The sequence below is a fragment of the Salvelinus fontinalis genome, chromosome 18, assembly GCF_029448725.1.
Source record: "Salvelinus fontinalis isolate EN_2023a chromosome 18, ASM2944872v1, whole genome shotgun sequence".
Taxonomy (NCBI): Eukaryota; Metazoa; Chordata; class Actinopteri; order Salmoniformes; family Salmonidae; genus Salvelinus; species Salvelinus fontinalis.
The window spans coordinates 16,923,918-16,949,175 of NC_074682.1; the positions used below are offsets into that span (position 1 = coordinate 16,923,918).

The 25,258-nt window shown below is 43.0% G+C and overlaps 1 protein-coding gene and 2 non-coding genes across 14 annotated transcripts in view; all 3 read left to right on the forward strand.

Moving 5' to 3' along the window:
• The first annotated feature begins 192 nt into the window (after nucleotides 1-192).
• The window catches only part of LOC129815076 (inositol hexakisphosphate kinase 2-like), a 37,263-nt gene continuing 12,197 nt past the window's right edge, over nucleotides 193-25,258 (forward strand). Inside the window, exons 1-4 of one of the 12 annotated variants that reach the window (XM_055868417.1) lie at nucleotides 193-452; nucleotides 3,657-4,220; nucleotides 4,351-5,030; nucleotides 5,176-5,262. In XM_055868417.1, the coding sequence (XP_055724392.1) occupies nucleotides 4,934-5,030; nucleotides 5,176-5,262 (184 nt within the window). In that variant the 5' untranslated portion in view covers nucleotides 193-452; nucleotides 3,657-4,220; nucleotides 4,351-4,933. Of the gene's footprint in view, nucleotides 453-2,368; nucleotides 2,998-3,656; nucleotides 4,221-4,350; nucleotides 5,031-5,173; nucleotides 5,263-25,258 lie in introns of those variants that run through there. The other 11 variants (XM_055868421.1, XM_055868423.1, XM_055868415.1 and 8 more) reach the window with 11 other exon arrangements.
• On the forward strand, nucleotides 1,907-1,979 carry trnaf-gaa (transfer RNA phenylalanine (anticodon GAA)). Its single transcript has one exon. It is a non-coding gene; the product is annotated as a tRNA-Phe (tRNA).
• trnaf-gaa (transfer RNA phenylalanine (anticodon GAA)) lies at nucleotides 2,271-2,343 on the forward strand. Its single transcript has one exon. It is a non-coding gene; the product is annotated as a tRNA-Phe (tRNA).

Below are 25,258 nucleotides of genomic sequence, written 5' to 3' on the forward strand. Positions count from 1 at the left end.
AAAGACAAAGCTGACATGCATTATTCATATAAGGGGAGTGTGTGTGTGTACAAATGATGGGTTCTCTGTTGCTATGAGCAATAGGCCGATCTACAGTTTGAGTACAGGCTGAAGTGTGGTGTGGGAGATGGGAAAAAATACCTCTTCAGCATGTCAAAGGAAGTTGTGTGTGTGGGCTGAAGCTGTTGCAGGGCATGCAAAGCACAGGAGCAACAGTTCAACAACCAACAACAGAGTGAGCTGCAGGCACTACCCAGCAAGAAAAATTACATTAGATGTCTTTTCCAGATGTGGAATTCAGGTGCATTTTAGGTGCTGAATGAAAGGTGAAAAGATGCCTTCTCCTGACGTCAATAAAATACGTCTTATATGGATGTTGAAAATGTCTTATTCGGAAGATGAAAATACCTATTCTACGGACGTTGAAATCAAGCTAATTTCCAGTTCTGAATGTAAGTAGAAAAGATGTAATTTACAGGCAACTTTTTTGGTCATTGATTCTATACCCAAATTTGAACTGCACATACATTCTCAGTAAAGTAATATCACAATAATACTTTTTCAATCCTATTAATACAGGAGCCAACAGAATATGTTTTATTACTCCCATCTGTCACATGCAGTTATCTTTGCGTTTTCAAAAGCTTTAAACTGGCAGCAATCATGTTCAAAGTAGTCCAACCTACAGTACAAACCAACAGAACAGTTAACATTCTCAGTAACGTTTTTTTTCTTTCTATGACTGATATGTTGTTGTTTATCTACCTTAGTTGAATGCACTGACTTTAAGTCGGTTTGACTAAAATGTAAATGTATATTATTTTGCAAATCATGCTGGGTATTATGCTAGTGAGCACCGCCACCGTGGCTTTCCTCAAGACGTGTTGTCTTAAAAAAGAGAAACTCCTAGGGATAGGGACTGGCGATGCCTCTGTTATGATGGGGACTAACAATGGGGTCCATAAAGTGCTGAAGGAGGAGTATGGCCTCAAATATCTGGTTTTTATTCGCTGTATGTGCCACTCTCTGCAGCTTGCTCATTTGTAGTTCTAAACATATTTAGGGTGTTTTTTGCTCACTTTTTGTCTCTCCCACAACGTCAGTCCTCTCTCCTACAGCGTCCATCACAATTACATGCACATGGCCAATTATGCAAATTAGGTGATGCCGTCATTTAGCGACTTCTAGCGACTTTTAGGACAGCCAATAGCTACTGTCCTTACTGAGGAGTTGGCAACACTGCACAGTACGGCACAGTTTAGTACAGTATGGTATGGTACAGGACAGTAGTTAATTCAGTAGAGTGTAGTACATGCGAGTACAGTACGACATGGTATGGTACAGGACAGTTTTTTTCAGTAAAGTACAGTATAGTTTAATTCAGTAGAGTTTATTACAGTAGAGTACATTAGAGTAAATAAGGTACAATACAGTACTGCTGTATACTCTACTGTGCTATATTCTACTGTTCTGAACTAGGATGATACTGTAATGTACTGTACTCTGCTGTGTTGTTCAAACTGAATTAATCATAGAAGCTGTTTGGACCAATTCAAGGTGAGTCCGAACCAGACCAAAGCGGAATCAATTATACATCTAAAAGATGTGCCGTTGGTAAATGCTTAGTGGGTAATGCCTGTCATAAACATCTAGTATCATCCAGATTGTATTTCATAGCTTTTTGGTCAATAGTATTTTGTTTAGACAGTATTTTAATACAATTATACAAAACGTTTCAGTAGCTATGTAATGGGGTGCAGTAGTTTAGTTATGCTTTGCATTACAATCTTTAGCGTTATATCGACCCCTGCAGGTATATCTGTCAAACTACATGCAAATAAATACCCTAGCCCATAATGCCTTGGAGATGTTCAAATTGTCTCTTCTTTTCTTAACCCCTACGTCAGCCGAAATAGCTCAGTTGGGAGAGCGTTAGACTGAAGATCTAAATGTCCCTGGTTCGATCCCGGGTTTCGGCAGAGATGAGACTGTGAAGTCCTTTTACAATTTCATAAAGAAAATGGACACGTTATACTGTTTAAAAATACATAGCAAGCTAGCTAACAACGACATTTCATACGCCACGCAAGCCGAAATAGCTCAGTTGGGAGAGCGTTAGACTGAAGTTCTAAAGGTTCGATCCCGGGTTTCGGCAGAGATGAGACTGTAAAGCTTTTTTTTTTTACAATTTCACAAATAAAATGTACACGTTATACTATTTAAAAATACATAGTAAGCTAGCTAACAACGACAGTTAAAACTCCACGCGAGCCGAAATAGCTCAGTTGGGAGAGCGTTAGACTGAAGATCTAAAGGTCCCTGGTTCGATCCCGGGTTTCGGCAGAGATGTACAGTCTTTTTACAATTTAACAAATAAAAGGACACGTTATATTGTTTGAAAATACATAGCAAGCTAGGTAAAAACGACAATTGGGATTCAGCTATACATCGGTTTGATTAGTAGCCAATTACTTGTTCTTCCTCCAAGTAATGTACATTTCTGATTACTTATTTGATTAATAATGCCTGATAACCTAGCTAATCGTACTCTTCTGAAACATCGAATGCTCGATATCCTCCCCTGACAACGGTGAGTCAAGGAAATGTCTGGTTGCGACAACCAATCATATCGCCGTCTGCCACCAAGAAGTAACCAAGAATTGCACTCCACGACCAATCCGAGACACCAGTGCAACCAATAGGTAACCAATATTGACCAATACCGATAGAGCAATGGCGGGATCTTTAAACGCAGAAAGAGTGCCATGGAAAATATATTTCCTCTCAGGTAATTCTGTTAGCGTGTTATCTTTCTTTTCTGAAGTAACGTTAGCTATGAGCTATGGCGGGACCGTTAAACGCTGGAAGAGGACAATGTAAAAATCTATTTCCTCAGTTAATTTTCGCGGGTCATCTTTCTTTTCTGAAGTAACGTTAGTTACAATTTTTTGTTGTCTGCTGTTTTCATTCATCATCATCGATCGGAATATCTATCAGGTAAAGTGTAGGCTACAGTAACATGCTGACCACATCGCGCACATACGGTTTGGTCAGCATGTAATATGTTAGCACAGTTAACAAGATTTACAGTGTAGCTATAGTAACGCTATCTAACGCGTTAGTAAACTGGCGTTTTGACACTGACACAGTTTATCGAAGTAACGTAGCTAGCTTAACGCCCGATGACTCTGACCATTAAAATAGTTTGTTAAACCCACTATTTCCATACTAATGTGGAGTTATTTTCTTATTACCATAGATGGCTATCTAAACAAAGTGGGATTTTTTTTATAGCTTGTGAAGTTAGTTGTGTTTTGTCACTCAACTCAGCAAACCTCTCCTTTACTCTTTTAATTAATTTAGCTAATTAGTAGACATAACTATAGGGCAAACACTGTCTTGATATCAAATAGGCTAGTCATCATGTTAATTATGAATTAAAAGCCATGAGTGATATCCTATGCACTTGCTTATACTGGTGTGTCTGTCTGTGGTAGAAAGGTGCTTTAGCAAGTAACTAGAGATGACAACATAGGTAGCTAGAGTTTATACACTTCATTTTATTGTTCCATCTATTAATCCAGTCGGCTCACTGTGATTTAAAATGTAAATAATTTATGCTTATTAAAGACAAACGTTCCCCTTTATTTTCACAGCGGACATGGAGCCCAGCTTCAGAAAACTGCCAAATGGAAGCCTTGTCTTAACGGTAAGGATTCCAGGATTTATGGGACAAAAACTACTAAATGAGCATGGAGCAGGGCTGTGTCTCCAGACAAAGTGGTGGGTTCAACCAGGAGGGCCATACTGCTCAGAGGTGGCAACCCAGCAAGCAGGGCACATTTGCTGGATCAGCATGAGATTTGGGCTTTATAAGGAGCAGACCTTCAAGTGGGTGGTTGAAAATGTGCTGGGCTGGGTATTTGGTAGCATCAATGCAGAAAGAATCTGCCTCAGCCAGCAAGAAGTGATTTCAAAAACCATGCTGCTAATAAGATGGCTTTCAAGGAATACTTGGAGCTCTTCCATGAGGGCTGGGAGGCTATCAGGATTAAGTCTGCCATTTACCACCACCCAGCCATGCAAAGACCAGATGACCACTGGTTCCCAGAGGTCCTCAACATCCTCACTCGGGTCATTGCTGGTTGGAAAACTTTGACCCTCCCAGAATCTCAACAGGACAATAAGGAAGCTTATGTCTCCTCGGAAGGTTCAGCCTAGTAAGCTCTATGTTATGTTAATATAAATTATATCATAATGATGATGCTTTAGTTTATGGAGATAATAGATAAGTAAAACAAAGGATCATCTTTTGATGGTGTTTAATCAATTGATTAATTTATTTTATAGTTCTACTTTTCAGCCCTTCCATCCTCTGAGCCTGATGATGGTGAGCTCCTTATGGCAGCAGAGCAGCGTGAGTCACAGGAGTCAGACGTGCCACGACCAATGGTGTAACGAGTATCAAGTTTATTACATATAGTACTCACTGCTCAGCCTCTGAGTCTTATTCTATGTGTGGCGTATTTATAGTGATGACTTACATTTCAAATGATGTACTAGGCATACACAGTATGTCTCATGTGATATGATAACCTGTTATTTGGGGAATGTATTATCCTTACATTATTTCTCGTGTGGGGATGTTGTCTTTTCTTTTCATGGAGAGATGCATGGCAACACATTTTGCCAGATGTGGACCGTAAGTGGGTGTCCAAGGCATTGTTCAGGTGGTCGGGGAATGGGATTCCAGAAATGGACTTTGCCAGGGTTGACAAAATGTGGTGGGACCCTCCACCACCCCTCACCGCCCGTTCTCTGCTGCGATGGATGCCTAGGAAGCTCTGGCATGTGAAGCTATGCCCAAATTCTGACTGTGAGAGGGGGGAGCTGACCACTTCAGGACTCCACCAGAAGATCAGGCAGGTTGTGGATGGATCCTACTATGTGGCAGCAGAATACCTTTAATGTCCCATGTGCAGTAGGAAGGTCGTCACTGGTTTCTTACATTGTTCCACGCAAATACACTGGTAATGATTATATATTTAATAATCTAATGCTGTTTAAATATAAAAGCTGCAACACATTTCTCTTTGTAAAATGTTGTTATAGAATTATTCCATACTCAGTCCGGTGTATTCTCATATAAAACATTTTTATTTTTTATTTTTTTAGGGAAGCTGATGGATTTGGAGTACCTCTTCGATCAGACTGGTTTGGTGCTGCAGGATTGCAAGGCTGCCATTGAGAAACTGGAGACAGGTGATCCTTTTTATTTATTTCACCTTTATTTAACCAGGTAGGCCAGTTGAGAACAAGTTCTCATTTACACCTGCGACCTGGCCAAGATAAAGCAAAGCAGTGTGACACAAACAACAACACAGAGTTACACATGGAATAAACAAACATAGTCAATAACACAATATAAAAAGTCTATATACAGTGTGTGCAAATGGAGTAAGGAGGTAAGGCAATAAATAGGCCATAGTAGCGAAGTAATTACAATTTTAAAAAATTAACACTGGAGTGATAGATGTGCAAGTAGAGATACTAGTGTGCAAAAAAGTCAATAAAAACAATATGGGATGAGGTAGGTAGATTGGATGGGCTATTTACAGATGGGCTGTGTACAGCTGCAGCGATCCTGATGTCCAAGGGGAGTATGATGAGGGCTTTGTCGAGCTTGTGGAACAGTTCCAGTGCTGGAGACAGCCCTGCCTCTTGTTGGCACCTTTCGTCCTACTCCCACCCCCTCTACCAGCATCTAGTCCACAGCTGCATCAGTCAGTCCCCAGTCCTATATTCCTGTACGGGCTAACATTACTCCTTAGTCCATGGACCAAAAATGTTGTTTTTAAAGTGTGAATTGGCTCTGACAGTCAAAACAGCCAAATACTCAATCTAAACGTGAATTGATTCTCAATTCCGGTACGGTTCTAGAAACATAACACAGTTGCAGCCAACTTTATTTTTAAATTGACAACATGTTTGTGGCGTCCATCTTCCGTTTTACATATATGTGTTAGGAGATGCAGATAGCTTTTTAGCACAGGTAGTTGACTCAGAAAACACACGCTGTAACATGGAGATATGGCCGTGTGGTAAGGTAACACTAATCCTATAAAGCTATGTATAATTTTAACCTTTTGTTTAGAGCGTCAGGGCTCTAAGCAAAACTCCCCCGCACAGAAGACTCCTTTGTCCAATGATTCTTATGTGTAATCTAATGAAACTGAGTCATGATCAACGGCTATCTCAGGAGAAGCAAATGGTTGGAATTCAAACTAAATATACAGTGAGCTCCAAAAGTATTGGGATAGTGAAATGTTTTGGCTCTGTACTCCAGCAATTTGGATTTGAAATGATACAAAGTGCAGACTGTCAGCTTTAATTTGATGTCGAGGGCACAGACAGAGGCTCATATAGGTGTTAGGAGACACCTGTGCCCGGGGGTCGGGGGCGCGTACGGAGGCCCAGCTGGTGGTGGAGTAGCCTATACAGGAGCGGAGAACTGATGCGGGTAGAAGTGTGGACTGGATGGTGGGGTGGGACCTCCAGGTACTCCTTGAAAGTCATCTGATTGGCAGCATGTTTTTTTTGCATCACTCTTAATTGATGCCACCAAATACCCAGCACACCACAGAGCATTTTTAACTACCCACTTGAAGGTCTGGTTCATGTAAAGGCTGAACTGTATCTTGTGTTCACCCAACAAGTGTGCCTTGTTGCTGGGTTGTCACCTCGGAGCAGTACAGCCCTCCTGGCCCAATTTTTATCCGGAGATGTAGCCCTGGTGCACTCTTTTAGAACTGTCTCCTGAAATGGCAAGCATCCTTACTATCAAATATATCTTTATTCGTCGTGTAAACAGGATACAGCGGGGTGTAAACTGTAATGAAATGCTTACTTGCAAGCTACCTTTCAACATAGCCCTTATGTAACTTTCTCACTCATTATTCACAATTCATCAGGACTATCCGTAATCCTGGTAGTATCCAGATTAATGTAGAAGTGTTTCGAAACATTCTATTCTTATTTACAGTAAGTGACTCCAAAATGACAATACTATAACGACACAGAGCGAGACCCAGATGCAGACACAGGAGGCAGATGATTAGAGTCTCTGATTTATTTATTGAAATACAAGGGGCAGGCAATAGGCAGGTCGAGGACAGGCAGAAGTTCATTAACTTCTTATGGCTGCAATCCCGGTACTGCGATTGATATGACAACAGCCAGTGAAAGTGCAGGGCGCCAAATTCAAACAACAGAAATCTCATAATTAAAACTCCTCAAACATACATGTGTCTAATACCATTTTAAAGGTAATCTTGTTATTAATCCCACCAAAGTGTCTGATTTCAAATAGGCTTTTCAGTGAAAGCACCACAAACGATTATGTTAGGTCACCACCAACTCACAGAAAAATTCAGCCATTTTTCCTGCCAAAGAGAGGAGTCACAAAAAGCACAAATAGAGATAAAATGAATCACTAACCTTTGATGATCTTCATCAGATGACACTCATAGGACTTCATGTTACACAATACATATGTCTTGTTCGATTTAAGTTCATATTTTTATAAAATAAATCTGAGTTTACATTGGCGTGTTAGGTTCACTTGTTCCAAAAACATCCAGTGATTTTGCATAGCCACATCGTTTCAACAGAAATACTCATCATAAATGTAGATGATAATACAAGTTATACACATGGAATTATAGATATACCTCTCCTTAATGCAACCGCTGTGTCAGATTTCATAAAGACTTTACGGAAAAAGCAAACCATGCAATAATCTGAGACTGCGCTCAGAACAATAGCCAAATTAGCCGCCATGTTGGAGTCAACAGAAACCAGAAATTACATGATAAATATTCCCTTTGATGATCTTCATCAGAATGCACTCCCAGGAATCCCAGGTCCACAATAAATGCTTGATTTGTTCGATAATGTCTGTTGTTTATGTCCAATTAGCTACTTTTGTTAGCGCGTTTGGTAACAATTCCAAAGTCACGAAGCGTGTTCCCTAAAAGCTGACAAAATGTCCAAAAGTTCAGTAACAGTCAGTAGAAACATGTCAAACGATGTATTGAATCAATCTTTAGAATGTTGTTAACATAAATCTTGAATAACGTTCAAACCGGAGAATTACATTGACTTCAGATGAGCGATGGAACAGAGCTCCCTCTCATGTGAACGTTCATGGTCAAAGAATGGTCAGGTTATGGCAGACCTGACTAATTCCCCTCTCATTCGGCCCCCCTTCACAGTAGAGGCATCAGACAAAGTTCTACAGACTGACATCTAGTGGAATATTTCTGTATTTCACTTTCAATACATTTGCAAACATTTCTAAAAACATGTTTTCACTTTGACGTTATGGTTTATTGTGTATAGATGGGCGAGATAAAACATATATACATTTAGTCAATTTTGAATTCAGGCTGTAACGAGACGTATGTGGCAGGGACTCCAGTCAATCATGGATTATAAGGGGAAAACCATCCACGTTGTGGACACGGACATCTTGCCTGCCTGCCTTCCAGGATAAGCTAAACACCTTCACCCACTTTGAGGGAAACACCGTGCCGCCGATGCAGGCCGCTCCATGGACTGTGAGCTCTCGTTCTCCGTGGCCGGCGCGAAGATTGTTAAACCTTGCAAGGATGCGGCCCCTGATCGTCGGCTTCAGGAGACAGCAGAGTGAGCATGCCCTCAACCACATCAACAGGGCCTCAGTGGAGAAGGTGAAAAGCTTCAAGTTCTTCAGTGTACACATCACTAACAATCTGAAATGGTCCACCCACACAGACACTGTGGTGAAGAAGGCGCAACAGTGCCTCTTCAATCTCAGGAGGCTGAAGAAATTAGTCTTGGCCCTTAAGACCCTGACAAACTTTTACAGATGCACCATTAAAAGCATGCTGTCAGGCTGTATCACCGCCTGGTACGGCAACTGCACTGTCCGCAACCGCAGGGCTCTCCCAGAGGGTGGTGTGGTCTGCCCAACGCATCACCAGGGGCACATTACCTGCCCTCCAGGACATCTACAGCACCCGGTGTCACAGGAAGGCGAAGAAGTTCATCAAAGACCTTAGCCATCCAGAAGGCTAGGTCACTACAGGGGCATCAAAGCTGGGACCAAGAGATTGAACAACAGCTTCTATCTCAAGGCCATCAGACTGTTAAATAGTCATTACTAGCCGCCCCACGCCCATTACCCTGCCCTGAACTTTAGTCACTGTCACTACCACTCGGTTACTCTACCATGCACCTTTAGGGCAGCAGCCTCTATATAAACTCAGCAAAAAAAGAAGCGCCCCTTTTTCAGGACCCTGTCTTTTCAAAGATAATTCATAAAAATCATAACTTCACAGATCTTCATTGTAAAGGGTTTAAATACGGTTTCCCTTGCTTGTTCAGTGAACCATAAACAATGAATTAACATGCACCTGTGGAACGGTCGTTAAGACACTACAGCTTACGTCTGGGACCTGTTGGATCGGAGGGTGAGGGCCAGGGCCATTCCCCTCAAATGTCTGTGAACAGGTGCCTTGGTGGAAGAGTGGGGTAACATCTCACAGCAAGAACTGGCAAATCTGGTGCAGTCCATGAGGAGGAGATGCACTGCGGTACTTAATGCAGCTGGTGGCCACACCAGATACTGACTGTTACTTTTGATTTTGACCTCCCCTTTGTTCAGGGACACATTATTCCATTTCTGTTAGTCACATGTCTGTGGAACTTGTTCAGTTTATGTCTCAGTTGTTGAATCTTGTTATGTTCATACAAATATTTACGTATGTTAAGTTTGCTGAAAATAAATGCAGTTGACAGTGAGAGGACGTTTCTTTTTTTGCTGAGTTTGTGTCCATTACAATCCTGAATCGGAATGCATGATTTGGAAAACAATAATGAAGGCAATGCAGGCGTCAGCTATAAAATGTGCCAGGGGAAAAGTTTGTGCAGGCCTGTTCTGACTAGAGATTTGCAATGTCTTCATACTTGATCTGGGGAAACACCAGGGAAGTTCTTGGGATCTCATTGAACAGAGAAGGTTGTCCAACTCAGCAAAGCCTCAAACATAAGTTGTCCGCAACAGTGAAATGGGTTACTCCTTATGTGTATTAATGAGAAGGTATAACACACCTCAATTCAAACTGTTGGAAAATAAAACTTGTTAGAAAATAATTTTGAAATTGACAAGTTGAAACACAGCCTATAGATAATTAGCAGGCAGCGCGTGTTAACTGCCTTGTTGCGTAACAAACATATTTTGGAACAGTGAGGGCATTTTGACATCCCATGCATAAAACAACTCCCGCTGGGGCGACCGTTAGAGATATTTGGAACTCGCACGTGAAAAGGTTAACATCATGCTGTGTGTGACTGCTGTGTTTCCATCATCCCTATGCAGTGGTGTAGTGGTGCCTGGAGAAGTGGGTATACTATAATGTTGTCAAAAAGTTCCCAAACAGCCCGCCCAGCGAAGGAAAGGCTCCCTGTGTAAAAAAAAAATACTAGATTTCCTGTAGATTTTTAATATTTTAACTCTCAAAATCACACTTTTTTTTAAATAGAAAAAAAATGTGATGCTTTCAGATTACAACAATGCTTAAACCACATCAATCTGATTGGGTGGGACTGTCAGGGCCTGGCTCCCCAGTGGGTGGGCCTCTGTCCACTCAGGTCCATCCATGTCTACGCCCCTGATGCAAACAGGGCATGATGACAATTGCTCATCACAGATAGCCTACTAACCAACATTTCACAAATCACCTATTAACCAACACTTCGGACTAAAGCTTTTCAATTCTTAGGTTGCATGCCCATTGTTGCCTTAGTTAGCTTTTACTGGTAGATACAGTTGAAGTCGGAAGTTTACATACACTTAGGTACATACAATGTTTGACATTGTGTTTGACATGTTTGACATTTTTCAACACTCAAGAGTTTGTGTAGCTTGTGTGCAAATGTGTTCCTTCGGTTAAGTTCAACGTTAGGTCTGTAGTTTTTCCATTTAACCTTCAAAGCACTGTGTGCGCGTGTGTGTGTAATAAGAGAGTTCTCTTGTCTCTGTTGGTGTTGTAGGCTTTGAGTCACAGAGGTAACAGCATGTGTCTGGTTTCAAAGACTGACCTTGTCTCTCTCCAGAACAAACATCTATAATGCAGAACCGCCTCAGCTTGCTTAGGTGACCACGATTTGATATAGGAAGCACTCACTAGGCTAATGACAAACCTGGCAAATAATAGCCTAATTTGTTCTGATCTGAACCTAAACTGGGCTGGCCGCAACATGGTATCATAGGAAAACGTCATTGTGTGAAGTTTTTGCGAAAAGAAAACAACAGATGATGTTTATGTCAATACATTGTAGTAAATGGGAAAAGAAGTGTCAACCTTCCTTCACCCACTCTCTCTTTCTCTCTCTGTCTCTCTCTCCCTCTCCATTCTCTCACTTTCTTTGCCTACCTCTGTCTTTCTACCTCCTCTTTATCCCCCCTTCACTTCTATCTCCATCCCCCTTCTTTTACCCCCTCCACTCTCCCCCCTCTCTCCTATTTTCCTCTCCTCTTTTTCCCTATCCCCCTGTCGCTTTCTCTCTCTCTCCTCTCTTCTCCCCTCCCTCCGTCAATCTCCCCCCTCTCCCCTCACTCTCCCCTTCTCTCTCTCCCTCCTTTCCACCCCTTCCCCTTCCTTTGATCTCTCTCTGTCCTCTCTGTCTCTCCTCTCCCACCTCCACAGACTGGATATTGACATATAGAAGTCAATACATTGCATTGAATGCAATAAGTGTCAAGGATATTGACTGATAGGATTGCATCAGGATTGCATAAATCAATACATTGCATTCAAGGCAAAAAAGTTGGTGATAAAGCTGCAATAGGTAAATTGGTGAAAGACTCAGACAGACACTGACCTCTGTGACAGTTTTCTGGCCAGCAGGCTATCTACCAACAGGTGCAACAGTCTGACCCTTCATCTGACCCCCTCTCCCCCCAGCACAGCCAGCCCTAGCTTTTTGGGGACCCTATGTCCGATTTGGTGGACCCCTTGACGGCAGAGAGAATATATATTTTTTTGTACATTTCCTGCAATTCTTTCCATTTTACCTTGAGGCATAGGGAAAATGTTGTGGTTTTAAAGCAAATTGGGGGGTTGAGGACCCCCTAGCGGCCGGGGGCCCTAAGCGACCCCTTATATTGCTTAAGCCCAGGGCCGGCCCTGCCCCCCAGGACTGCCTGACTCACCACCTGAGAACAGACTTAATGCCTTCTCCCTTGTCAAGGAAACCACCATCACTAAACTATTTTCTAAATTCAAAACCACAACCTGCTCCGTTGACCCCATGCCCACTGCCATAGTTAAGGCATGCCTCCCTGTTCTCTGCCCCCTGGTGGTCACGATTGTAAATGCATCCCTCACATCTGACCCTGTTCCTACTCCATGGAAAACAGCGGCTATCTCCTATTCTGAAGAAACAGGGCCTGGACCCTGAGCTCCTCACCAACTACAGACCAAACTCAACCCCCTCCCTTTCTCACTAAAGTGGTAGCATCACAAATCCAACAACACATCACCTCTCATGAACTTTTCAAATCGCTCCAGACGGGTTTCCGGGCTATGCATAGCACTGAAACTGCCTTGGTAAAGGTAGTGAACGACCTCTGTGCTGCTGATGCTGGAAACATTGCCATCCTCATCATCTTGGACATGTCTGCAACATTTGACACTGTCATTTTTCAATCATGCTGGGTAGGCTACTCCGGTTTTGACGAATGTGCTTAATATTAGCAGCTGAGAAATAAATATAGTAGCAGCTGGGATCCTCCTCTTTTTAGTGGAACCATTAAAACTGCTTTCACACGGGATTGCGTATAGAAATGTCTGTGCTTATAAGAACATGTATTCCACTCCATGCATTAACCACTGTTTGAGGAGCAGTCTCTCGCTACACGACAGTTGATATTCTGCCCAAACTCTGTATGCCACGGGCTCTCCAACCCTGTTCCGAAAGCTACCCAATGCTTAATTTGGGAAAACAAGTGAAATCTGTTTGGGAACATCGATAGTAACATGTTTTCACAACAAAATATATTTCATGAATTAAACTGTGGACAGCCCTTCTCTCTGCAAACTGGAGAAAGGAATGAAGGAGGAGGAGATGGAAACGCAAGGTGGTGAGATATTCTGTAGCTAAAGGTAATGTCAGCCCATTCATTATGAAAATATAAAGAATGCCCCATTACTAGGCTATTCAAAATCAAATACAAATTCACTATAATTGTAGGTTATAACTATACTCTGCAAGCTGCCCTGCACAGTCAATGAACTAACAGCATCGCCTAGGCCTATAGGCCTACGTTCTATACCAGACTCATGGATAGAAAGTTTGGAGTGTAGCATAAGGTAACCAGTCCATCCAGTATGCATAATAATACAGTCCCCACTTATAGACGATTAATAGAGTTTGTTTAATTTAGGAGATTAGGCTAGACCAATTATGTACCAAGGTGCATTTCTGATGTGTCAGCGTCGTTCATGTACCGAGTGCATAGGAGGAGATTACCGTGACTCAATGGTCATGTGGAATTTGTGGTTATGACTCATGACTGCCGGTAATACGGTCACTGCAACAGCCCTAATTTCAATTTAATTGACCACCAGAGCAACAACACAAGTTATATAATCTGTGAGAAAGTACACACATACCTACAATGCAACATTTTCTGTCCTTTCAGCTCCATGGACAGCACAATGGACAGCCACAGGCATCAAACAGAGGACAAATTAGGCTACTATACTGAACAGAAATATAAATGCATGTAGAGTGTTGGTTCCATGTTTCATGAGCTGAAATAAAAGATCCCAGAAATTTTCCAGATGCACAAAAAATGTTATGCAGAAATGTGTTAGTGAGCATTTCAACTTTGCCAAGATAATCCATCTACCTGACAGGTGTGGCATATCAAGAAGCTGATTAAACAGCCAAGTCTACGACCATAAGGCTCCTTAACAGCGTCTACCCCCAAGCCATAAGACTGCTGAACAATTAATCAAATGGCCACCCGGACTATTTACATTGACAACCCCCCCAAACTTTACCCCCTGTATATAGCCTTTTTATTGTTATGTAATTTTCTTGTGTTACTTTTTGATGTTATTTTATTTTTTTACTTATTTTCTTAACTCTATTTCTTGAACTGTATTGTTGATTTAAGCGCTTGTAAGTAAGCATTTCACGGTAAGGTCTACCTACACCTGTTGTATTCAGTGCATGTGACAAATACAATCAGCGTATTTCCCTTACCGTGACATTCCCCTTAGGCTATGTTCTGATTAGTTGTGTTGATGGCATTGGAATTGCTGCCTCACATCTTTCATGGCAGTTTTTTAATAGTCATTAATTTGTTACTTTGTCTCTGATGATGGAACACACACACACTGGGGCTAATCTTGCCATGTGGGTCCTAAATAAAGTAATGATTGGTTTTGCTCCTCTCAACCAAAGGCATGTTGTTTTGTTATTTTATTACTGCAGGGGTTGTCTAGAGGCACCACTGCTCCTGGACTTCTCAACTGTGTGAATTTATTCTACTCTGTGACATGAGAGGGAACGAAACACACAGCAGCACTTTCGAATGTCGATAGGGACGTTGCAGAGTTGGCTGGTAGGTTATATATCCTTAATTCCTTCTCTACCCCTTGGCAACCCCCTGGTCCTCCCCTTAACTCCACTCTACCAGACTCGCAGCGTCACACTGTGAGTCACTCTTCTCGTGTTAATATGAGATCCCTCTGAAGTTTGGGCTCTGATTACTTACACACTCCTGTCCCGCTGGCACTGTATTACTGGGGTTGAGTGTGTTGGGAACTGACTTGGAGGTGGGCAGAGCAAGGGTTAGACCCGTAGTAACAGGTTGAAGAGACATTGTCAGGATGAATTTACACACACACACACACACATACACACACTCATTTGTCCTTAGATGGCCCTGCTCACACACTCATGTATATGTAGCCAAGCTGTTATGTGGACATGATCAGATATCCTTAAAAAGCTTTCCATTGCTCAATCTTTGGAATTGAGATTGGTGGAGAAACACACATGATATCATTGTATGCAGATGACATTTCACCTCATCTAAACCAGAACATTCTCTATCATTTATTTTTCAACTGTTGGACACATGGTGCTGTATCAGGATTCAAAGTGAATGACTAATTATGACTTTTCAAGCTTGGAAAGTAGATTTCAGTGGAAATGGACAAAGACGCATATGAAATACCTGGGTGTGTTGATACTGTTAGGAATTGAAAACTGGTCAAGGTGTGGAGAAATGCTCGACGCAAAATATAAGGCGAACAACTTCTATATTTCAAGGTTTAATAGACATAGACAAACATAGAAAGGTATATGCAAATGGGAAGACGGACACGTTCCTCTAAGCGGTTCGCAGCAAATCTCTCCCCTTCTAGCGGGGATTGCAGACCTAAATACTCCTCTTATCTGTTTGTTGTCTCATCCTTCCCTGGGTCAAAACATTAAATCAAGGCTGAGACCTAGGGAATGAATAGACTATACATTTGAAACATCTTAATTGCTTAAGGACACACATGGCTGATTTTATGGCTCAAGGGCCTAGATATCAGTTACTAAGACCTGCTTTATGGTGACCTCTGGCCTTAGAGAGGGTACCTGGAGGCCAAATTCCAATAGGGAATAATCATCCGAATATAGGCCTATAAAATCAACTACTCTCCTTTAATAGATAAGATTGAATCCGATGTTTAGAGATGGAGATCTCTCCCTATTTCTATGTTAGGTAGAGTCAACATAATCCAAATTAATATACTACCAAAACTCAAGTCTTGTACACTCTTGTGCACTGACTACTAGTGATGGACAGATTGTTTGATGAGACAAAAGCTGTAATAGAGTGAAGGGATTCTCTTTAGGCTAGATAGGCCTATTTTAGGACTGTGTGGATCATACTAAATCTGAACTTACAACGGAGCCATATTGAATATTCTCTAAAGTACACATATTCACTCTTCTGCCAGCACAGGAGAGGGGGTTTCCCTTCCCCCTGAGAGTGAGAGGAGAGAGGGGACTGGGGAGACTAAAAGCCCTTCTGGAGGGACACCATGGCTTTATTTGTGCACCATCAAACCTAAGACGAGGAGTGACACTGCCAGGAAAAGTAATACCTCCCCCAGTCCAACTGCCTGTGTGTGACCTATGAAGTGCCATCATGCCCTTCGTTGGTCACACACAGTCAGTCATTTGGTCACTGTCATGGAAAGTGTGTGTTGGTGTCTTGTCAAGTGCATGACTCATATATATAGTCTAACTTTTGCTCTTTTGTTTTCCTGGCCTGCAGCTCTTAGCCTAGTTGTTGAGAAGCATGGTTTGCTACAGTAAGTGGCACAACCATGAAGAGACTGTTGTGCCAGGGAAGTCGGTTAGATTGAGTGAATGGGAGAGAGAGGGAGGGTGGGAGGTAGGCCCTGGTATTTGTCCTTGAGAGGGCACAGAGAATGGCTCCGTTTCACAGTAACAGCCGAGTCGTTGCAGCCTTCGTTGAAAGGTAGAGTGTAGGGCTGTGAAGGTCATGGAATTTTCAATGACGGCCAGCCAAATGACCGTGGTCACCGTAGTAACTGTTAGAGTAATAACTTTTACGCACATTATCTTGTGCTTCTGACTGCATGTGCTACCATTGAAATATAATAATACATTTTATTTCTGTGTGCTGCTGCTGCTGCATTTTGGGGCTGTTACCAAGGCAACTGAAGACTTGTTTGTTTGAGCAACAAAGTTTCATAATGTTGTTAAGAGTCCATGTCAGAAATGGACTCAACCGCACGAATGCCCGGCCGTCACATCTTTAGTCAGCTGTTCGTTACACACACACACAAAAAAAAATGGTTATGATGGTGCCAACTACATTTGTCCCTCTACCCCACCCCACCCTACCGTACCCTACTCTACCTTTTCTCCCTCTGGTGCCCTAATACTCTAATTCAAATCTGACACACTTTTGTTGAACTATTATATTGAACCTGGGATCTCATTTTCAATGGGTGTTTATAACATACATTGGGCTAGCACAGTGGCTGGGTTAGTGTGTCTTTCTCTCTCTCGCTCCACTTCTTCCATTTTGCTATGGCAGGGCCAGGCTGATCCCTCCTGTTCTCTCCAGCTGGGGATCGCGTGGAGCAGAGCACCCAGAGAATTAGTTCCCATCGTTACTTTGGATGTGATTTGTTTTTTTTGCTGATGGTGTGTATATGTGTGCGTGCGTGCGTGCGTGTGTGCGTGCGTGTGTGTGTGTGTGTGTGTGGAACACACTGTTCCTGTTGCCACTGGGCACACTGAGCAAGTGTTGTCTAAGTTGACATCTGGGACGGGCAGCATGTGCTGTCAGGGGTCAGGGGTCAGGAGGACTCTGGAGGAAAGCAACCCAGGCTGCTTCAGGCAGAGACATAGACACTGTGAGGGCATAGGGTTAGGAGTTCTCTCTCTCTCTCTATACAGCTGAGCAGGCATTAGGTGTGGTTTGGAGTTTTCCTTCTTTTGGTGAATATAAATAGAAGGCAGTTTTGTTTGGGAGTGGCCTGTTGAAGAGCATGAAGGGATTTGGGGCATCAAGGGGAGTTTATCTCAGATTGCTCAAGCAGGGAAGTACAAGTAGTGATGGAGGATTGTAAAGGGGTTAAATGGGGACAGAGGGGTTGGATTGAGTGGGAGCGTGATAATGGTAGAGAGAAAAGGCTAGACATTACTGGGTCTACTCTTCACGCTCTCATCATCAGTCTGACACACTCCCATGCTGACCTTATTCCAGCTCCCCACTCATTGGCATAGACCTTATTTTCTCGATTAGTTTTCGATGTGGAACTGTCTGTGCAAAATGCACATCTCTTAGCTGTTCTGATCTGAATCTGTTGCCTAGTCTACTTGTAGTATGTTGTTTGCTTTGCACATATTTTCACATTCTGTGTGTCTTCTCTATGTATTTATCTGTAGTTGTTGAGCTGCCTGTAAGCAGGTTGTTTCTGTGTGTGTGTGTACCGAATGTGTGTGTCAGATCACGGTGTTGTGTGGCTCAGGCTGCAGTACTTTTCCATTGTGCTCTGCTTTGTCACTATCTCCGCTGTGGGTCTCAGGTGTAGCCTATTCATTGGACCAGGACCAGGTTCCCCATCAGCACCCACTCAGGGGTCATCATCGGACCAGTCACCCAATCCACTTTCAGGCTAGCTCACCTCAGCAGCCAGCCAGACAGACACCCTGTCTGTATTCTTTCAATCCATCACAGACACTGCTCTTCCTTTCTACAGCACTCTACACAGAATGCCCAAGCAGTCTCACATGAAAAAATATTATAGGGTATACTATGTTTGAAATACTATAGTATTCACTATAGTGTTTTTGCAGACTGACAGTGAATACTGTAGTAGTGTCTTTGCTGTCTGTAGTATTTACTGTAGTATTTTTGGGGACATACTGTATTATTTACTGACGTGTTTTTTTGTGTGCATAATACTGTAGTATTTGCTATAGTATTCTACAGTATACCTCACAATTCTATACTAAGCACTGCATACACACGATCGAGGGATACTACAGTGTATAGTATTCTACACTATGCTACAGTTTACTACAGAATTCTGTTGTAAGTACTGTAGTATTCTATAGTAAACTGTAGTATTTTATTATGTGGGGTAGCATGAGTGGAGAGGATAGGAACAGAGAGAGGGTGATAGTGATTCAGCATGCAGATGGAAATAGTTTTGGCCGGGGGGTACATTAGAGGACAGGTAGGAGTTCCTCTGTAATCTGCAGACACGCGTCACATTCTCCCTCACGTGCACACAAGCACTGCAGAGCCATGGGACAAATTGTTGGTCATGACACCAAAATACACTGTGCTACTGCCCAAATAACTTCTATACACTGCCTGCATCATACTTGTTTTAAACACACACACACACACACACACACACACACACACACACACACACACACACACACACTACACTTATTATGCACTTCTCACTGATTATTATCAACATGAACTTGCAGGAACCTAATAGGCCCCGCCCCCTACATCAGACCACCAATGACAACTGCTGCTTCTCAATATTCTATTCAACTGTCAGAAGTCTGGCTACTTTTAGTTGTGTCGTTGTGTGTGCGTGTGTGTGCGTGTCTGTGCGTGTAGGATCTTAATTTACAGTAAGTATTACGTTTCCAGGGTGAGACAGCAGATTCCAGCCCTCAGTCACCCTGTAAAGATCAAATATCCTATTTTAATAATGATCATATTTCGAAGTGAAACTTTAAAAGCCAATCTTGAGTTTCTCTCAAGTAGGCTGTCCAGACAAGTTGTCCACGTGAAACGCCCTCTCTCTCTCCCTCTCCCTCTCTCCAGAGAAGTAGACTAATCGCCCTTTTTCCCTTTTTAAACCTTTCACTTCTCCATGTTGGTTTCCTTTGGTTTACCTGAGACTAGTCCTGTCACTATCTGTCTCATACAGAGCAGTCCGGTTCAGGTAGGTGGGTCGATAGGCTACTTGTACTGCTGCCTCTCCTTTTCTGGTCATGCACTAAGGACCCAACATGCATGCAGGATAATGTGAAGTGCATGTATTTATTGTGCATGGGCCTTAAGGAGAGCCAATCCTGGGCTATGTGAATAGATGGGATGTTTTGGTCAGTGTTGATGGCATTTCTTTGTTTGTGTCAGCGCTCAGGCCTCTCAGACTTTGTAATAGCATGTGTTTAGCTGCGTGACTGCTGATATTTAAGGTGAGAGGTGTATGATTGAGAGGGTTTATTTATTGTTGATGAGCCAAGACCAAAAGGCATGTGCACGTCTGGTCAGACCAGATCGTCACTCTGCTCTGGGTGAGAAATTCTCAGGAAGGCTCGTACACAGACAGACACACAGACAAACATAGGCCTACACGTACACCAACTTGACGAAACCTTTGAATAGCTATGCCCTGGTCTCAGGAAAGAGACACCTGGTTTAATCCTAATGGACTCCTTGACATTCTCAACGTTCTCTTACACACCCACTTCCAGTCCACACACATTGTGCCTCTCCACAGAAGACGATCCTATTGACCTGCTGGCTCAGGCTATGCTGTGGATAAGGCCTTCATTTCCAAAGACGCTCTGAGGCTGAACATCCCTGGCCACTGTATGGAAATAGCATGATTCAACATTCAAACACAAACAAATCATCCTCCCATTTGACAGCTAGGCTAGATCCCTGTGATCTTGGCCTTGTTATGAACAGATTCTGCTCTCTGGGTTCCTGGACACTGACTGGACCCAGGTAGTGGGGTGTTGAGCCAACACCCATTCACCCCTAGTGACAAAAGGCTCTGTCTCACACACACCATTGATCAGTGTGTTCAGGTGCTCTTCTTGAGTGAGAAATGTCCAAACTTTCAGAAAATGTCATCAACAAACTTGTGAGAAGGGCACTGATTTTCAGTACATTTTGGTCCTAGGACTGCTTCCAAAGAACAGTGAGGTGTATGTCCTCTATTCCAGATAGCCTTAGCTGAAGCCAGTAATGCTGCTCTCCTGGTTACCTGCAGTATATGACGTCAGGGTAGGAACAGGAAAAGGCTGTTGGACTGGAACCAGATGGGCTGGTCCAGGATGGGTGGGACTCCTCCTCAGTGACCTCATCACTGACACTCTGTCACAGTGTCACTAATGTTACTTAACAATGTCACAACCTGCATATCTCCCCCTCTGCTTTATTGTCCTGGTTGCACTGTGTTTGGCACTTCCTAATCAATCTGTGTCAGAGAGCTGAGTTACTCACCTACTGCAGTGGCTCAGATTAAAATACATAAACAGGGGCTTTGGATGGGCCCCAGGGAGGCTGGGACACTGGTTGAGATAAGGTTTCGGATGTGTTGTAGAAATCCAGGGTTGGGGTGAATTCCATTTAGATTCAGTCAATTTAGGGAGGGATTTTAAGTTCCTGCTTGCCTCCCGCCTTGGCATGATGCCCTCAGAAGTGAGTCAAATAGGTTGCCATCACTTTTGGCAACTTGCCATCTCCAGAGTGAGTAAGATAATATTTCATCCATGCCGTGGACAGTTTTTAGAGGATGGATGCATCTGTGTGTGGTGTTTTTGAATGAGTGTGTGTGGACTGTAGCCAAGGTGATGCAGCTGTGTCAGGTAGGCTGAAGTGATCTAATGTCACACCTGTTGCACTCTGGTTTATGGACCTTTTACCTCTCACGTTAACTTTAGCGTCTGTGAGTGTGTGTAGCCCATTCCTGTTTCTAGCGTGCACAGAGAATGTTGGTACTGTACATTCAAAAGATAAAGCATTCTGACCCTACTTAGTGTCATTTGCTAGATTTTCTGTGTTTCTATGTAAATATTATAAAATATGCACAAAAAAATCCACCAGAAATGAGTTTCCATCAAATAAACTCATTGCAGCTAAAATCCTGTCCGTGATGACGTAGTGCACATAAAAATAACTTTTGTACATACATTCCCATGTACCAAATATATTTTTTAAGTGAAATGGGTTTCCATCGCATTTTCAACTCTACTGATGGTTTTATCACAAAAACTGTTGTGTTATATAGCAAATGAGCCCACTCTGGTCCTTTCACGTGTGCTCTAGCCAACAGCTGGCAGAGACAGTGCATGTAGGCTGCCTACATGATGAAATTATTATTGATAACAGTGAGATTATTTTGATTAGACAAATGGCAGCTAATTATCAATCATCATGTCACCAGAATAAGACCCTGGATATTTATTGTAAAGGAGCATCAAGCTCATCACCTTGCACTTTCACCACCCTGTGAAGTTCAGCATTGGCTTTCGTGAATTAACACTCACTTGACCCCCCCCCCCCTACTAGCACTGACTTTGCTGATAGCTACTTTATTGAAGAAAAATAAACTTTGACTGAGATATATGGTTGTCCTGCATTCTTTTCCAAGTTGTAGTGAGAGGACCACACAACATGTCATCGCGTGACTTCACGTTTACTTTGATATGATGGTTATTAATATCAGTATTTGTGCATAAAGGACTTTCCATCGCCATTCCTTGCATAATACATTTTACCGACACAGAAAGATCTCACCATGTCAAACATTGTTAAAATTGTACCGGCATTTCCTGTTTCCATCAGCCCGGTCGTGACTTTTTTCATGCGTCAGGTAATTCATCCGCATGAAATGGTGGAAACCTGGTTAGTGTGTAAATAGTGTGCATGTTTCGGATCTGAACTAATCTGTCTGTCTGGGGAATAGGCTGAAACTGAAGTGAGCAAGCTGAGCCTTTCTCCATGCACCAGCCCAGAGAGAGGGGAAAAGACAGGCCAGCAGAGGTGTTCTGTGTGTGTTTGTTGTGTGTGTGTGTGTGTGTGTGTGTGTGTGTGTCCTTGTGTACAGTCAGTCTGGGTTATTGTGATATTAGGGAGCCATAGACACCTACTAAACCTGTAGTCTATCGATTCCATTCTAAATATCTTCTAAAGCACTTAAAAGATAGGCCTAACACAAATTCCTAGAGATATGCAAATAGCCTAGGATGTTGTTGTGGAGTCAAGCTCAGTCCTGCCTTCCTTTGCAGAGGGATGTGTGTGACTATGATTGATGGGTGCATTTAGCCTACAGTGTTAACTTGCTTGTATGTGAGCTACAGCCTTTGTTAATCTGTCCTTCTTAGCCCTAGGCTGCTCTCTAGGTTCACTACAGTAGCTCCTCTCCTGTCTGAAGTTACTCAGCACCTGCATATTAGCTCCCCTCCAGTTCCTCCTCTGCTCTGCTCTGCCCAATTTGCCTGTGCCCCTGGCCCAGGGCCAGCCCTAACCTTTTGGGGGCCCTATGAGAGATTTGGTTGGAGGGCCTCCCACCTCGCAGGCAAAACATTTTAGCGTCTCCTCTCTTTATGTCGGAGAGAAAAATTTACTTTTTAAATTCTACACATTTCCCATGGGGTGTAAAGACATTCTTGCAGTTTCAAAGCAAGTTTTCTTCTACACATTTTACCATGACTTATGCCATGTTAATATGATATCTGAGTGAGAATGATTAACATTTTACATTCACATTTTAGTCATTTAGCAGACGCTCTTATCCAGAGTGACTTACAATTAGGACATGGGGGGGGGGTCAAGTGAGTGTTAATTCACGAAAGCCAATTTGATATTTTGGAAGGGGGGGTTATTTTAGATTTCAGATGTAGGACTCTGCTGTCCTAGCTTCAGGGGTAAGCTGATTCCGCCACTGGGGTGCCAGGACAGAAAAGAGCTTTGACTAGGCTGAGCGGGAGCTGCCCCCCCCATAGGGGTGGGAGGGCCAAGACACCAGTGGTGGCAGAATGGAGTATTCAGGTTGGGAGTGTAGGGTTTGAGCATAGCCTGAAGGTAGGGCGGGACAGTCCTCTTGCCGCTCTGTAGGGAAGTACCATTGGTAGTGTAGTGGATGTGAGCTAGCCAGTGGAGTGTGCAGAGTAGTGGGGTGACACGGGAGAACTTGGAAGGTTGAACATAAGGCGGGCTGCGGCACAAGCGGGGAGCCCAGCCAACAGCAAGTTGCAGCAGTCCAGAAGGGCTATGACGTGCCTGGATTAGGACCTGTACCGTTTCCTGTGTGAGGTAGGGTCGTACTCTGCGGATGTTGTAGAGCAGTGGTCACCAACCAAACAGTTCTGTAAAAAAACAACAAGAAAGGGGGTGGTAGGTGCACGTGATTCAGCAGCCGTAGCACCGGGAAGGCAATGCGTTCCCATTTTGAACCATTTTGTCTTAAGGTAGAACTCCGCCTACCCGGCAGGCCCAGAGAGAAAACAAGTGCACCTACGGGCCTACCGCCGGCCAATCAGATAGCTCAGATCACCACGTCGGCACAGTTTCCTCGAGCCATAGACTGTAAAAAGAAGCCTTGGGCGCACAGCAAAGTTGATACTGTGAGATTTAAAAACATTCAAAACCATGACTAGAGAGAGACTCAAAAAATACAGCAAGGCGCTGCTGTTTTTATGAGTAAGTTCATTGGTAAGTTGTTATTCAGCACTTTCAACACTTTGTTCAACACTTTTATAAGCCATAAAATGTGCATTCTCCCTACTTCCACTCACGCTACTGCAAGCACTGCAGCTGCAATGAATTTTGATCAACTTGCGTTGTTGTTATTATTAGCGGCTTGTCTCTTTTTTTATATTGAGTAATATTTAACTTTATCTCGACATGAAATGGTGCATGAGGCAGAAGTAATGCAACTGGAAGTCTGTGTCCCCTTCTCTCAGAGGAGGGAGGGAGAGTGGCGGGACAGTGACAGTCTTACCGCTGCTACAGTATCTCCCTCCCCCCAGTGTAGTAAAATAATAAAAAGCTAATTATTATGCTCATTCAGCTGTGCCTCACAAGTATCACAACAAATTATCTATTACCAGTGTGATTATGTACCTTACATTTTAAAATATAATTTCAAAATAGTCTGAGAAGAACAACATTGGCCAGGCAATTCATTGCTACAGAACTATTTTTAGTAGATTCATGTTGCTTAAGTTTACGTCATATAGAAATAAAAAATATAAGAGGTAGATCTCGGCTTGCATTTTGACTCAAAGTGATCTTGACTCTGAAATGGTTGGTGAGCACTGTTGTAGAGCATGAACCTGCAGGAGTGAGCCACTGCTTGGATATTTTCAGCGAACGTCAGGGTGTTGTCCAGGGTCACGCCAAGGTTCTTTGCACTCTGGTAGGGTGACACTGTGGAGTTGTCAACCCTGATGCCAAGGTCTTGGAGCGGGCAGTTTTGGTATGGTCGTTTAAAAAACATTTCTTTAACGTTTTTTGAATGTTTTTTTGAGGTGGTGGGCCGACATCCGAGCTGAAATATCTTCCAGGCACGCAGAGATCCGTGTCACCACCTGGGTGTCAGAAGGGGGGAAGGAGCAAAGTAGTAGCAATTAGGAGAAATCATATGATGGAGCCGAGGGGACTTGGTGTATAGAGAGAAGAGGAGAGGGCCTAGAACCGAGTCCTGAGGGACAGCCTTTCGTGAGAGTACTTGATGCAGACACAGATCCTCTCCAAGGCACCTGGTAGGAACTGCCTGCCAGGTAAGACACAATCCAATAGTGAGCAGAGCCTGCGACGACCAGCTCTGAGAGGCTGGAGAAGAGGATCTGATGGTTCACAATGTCTTTGAGGATGAGGTCAGAGGAGAGAGAGTCA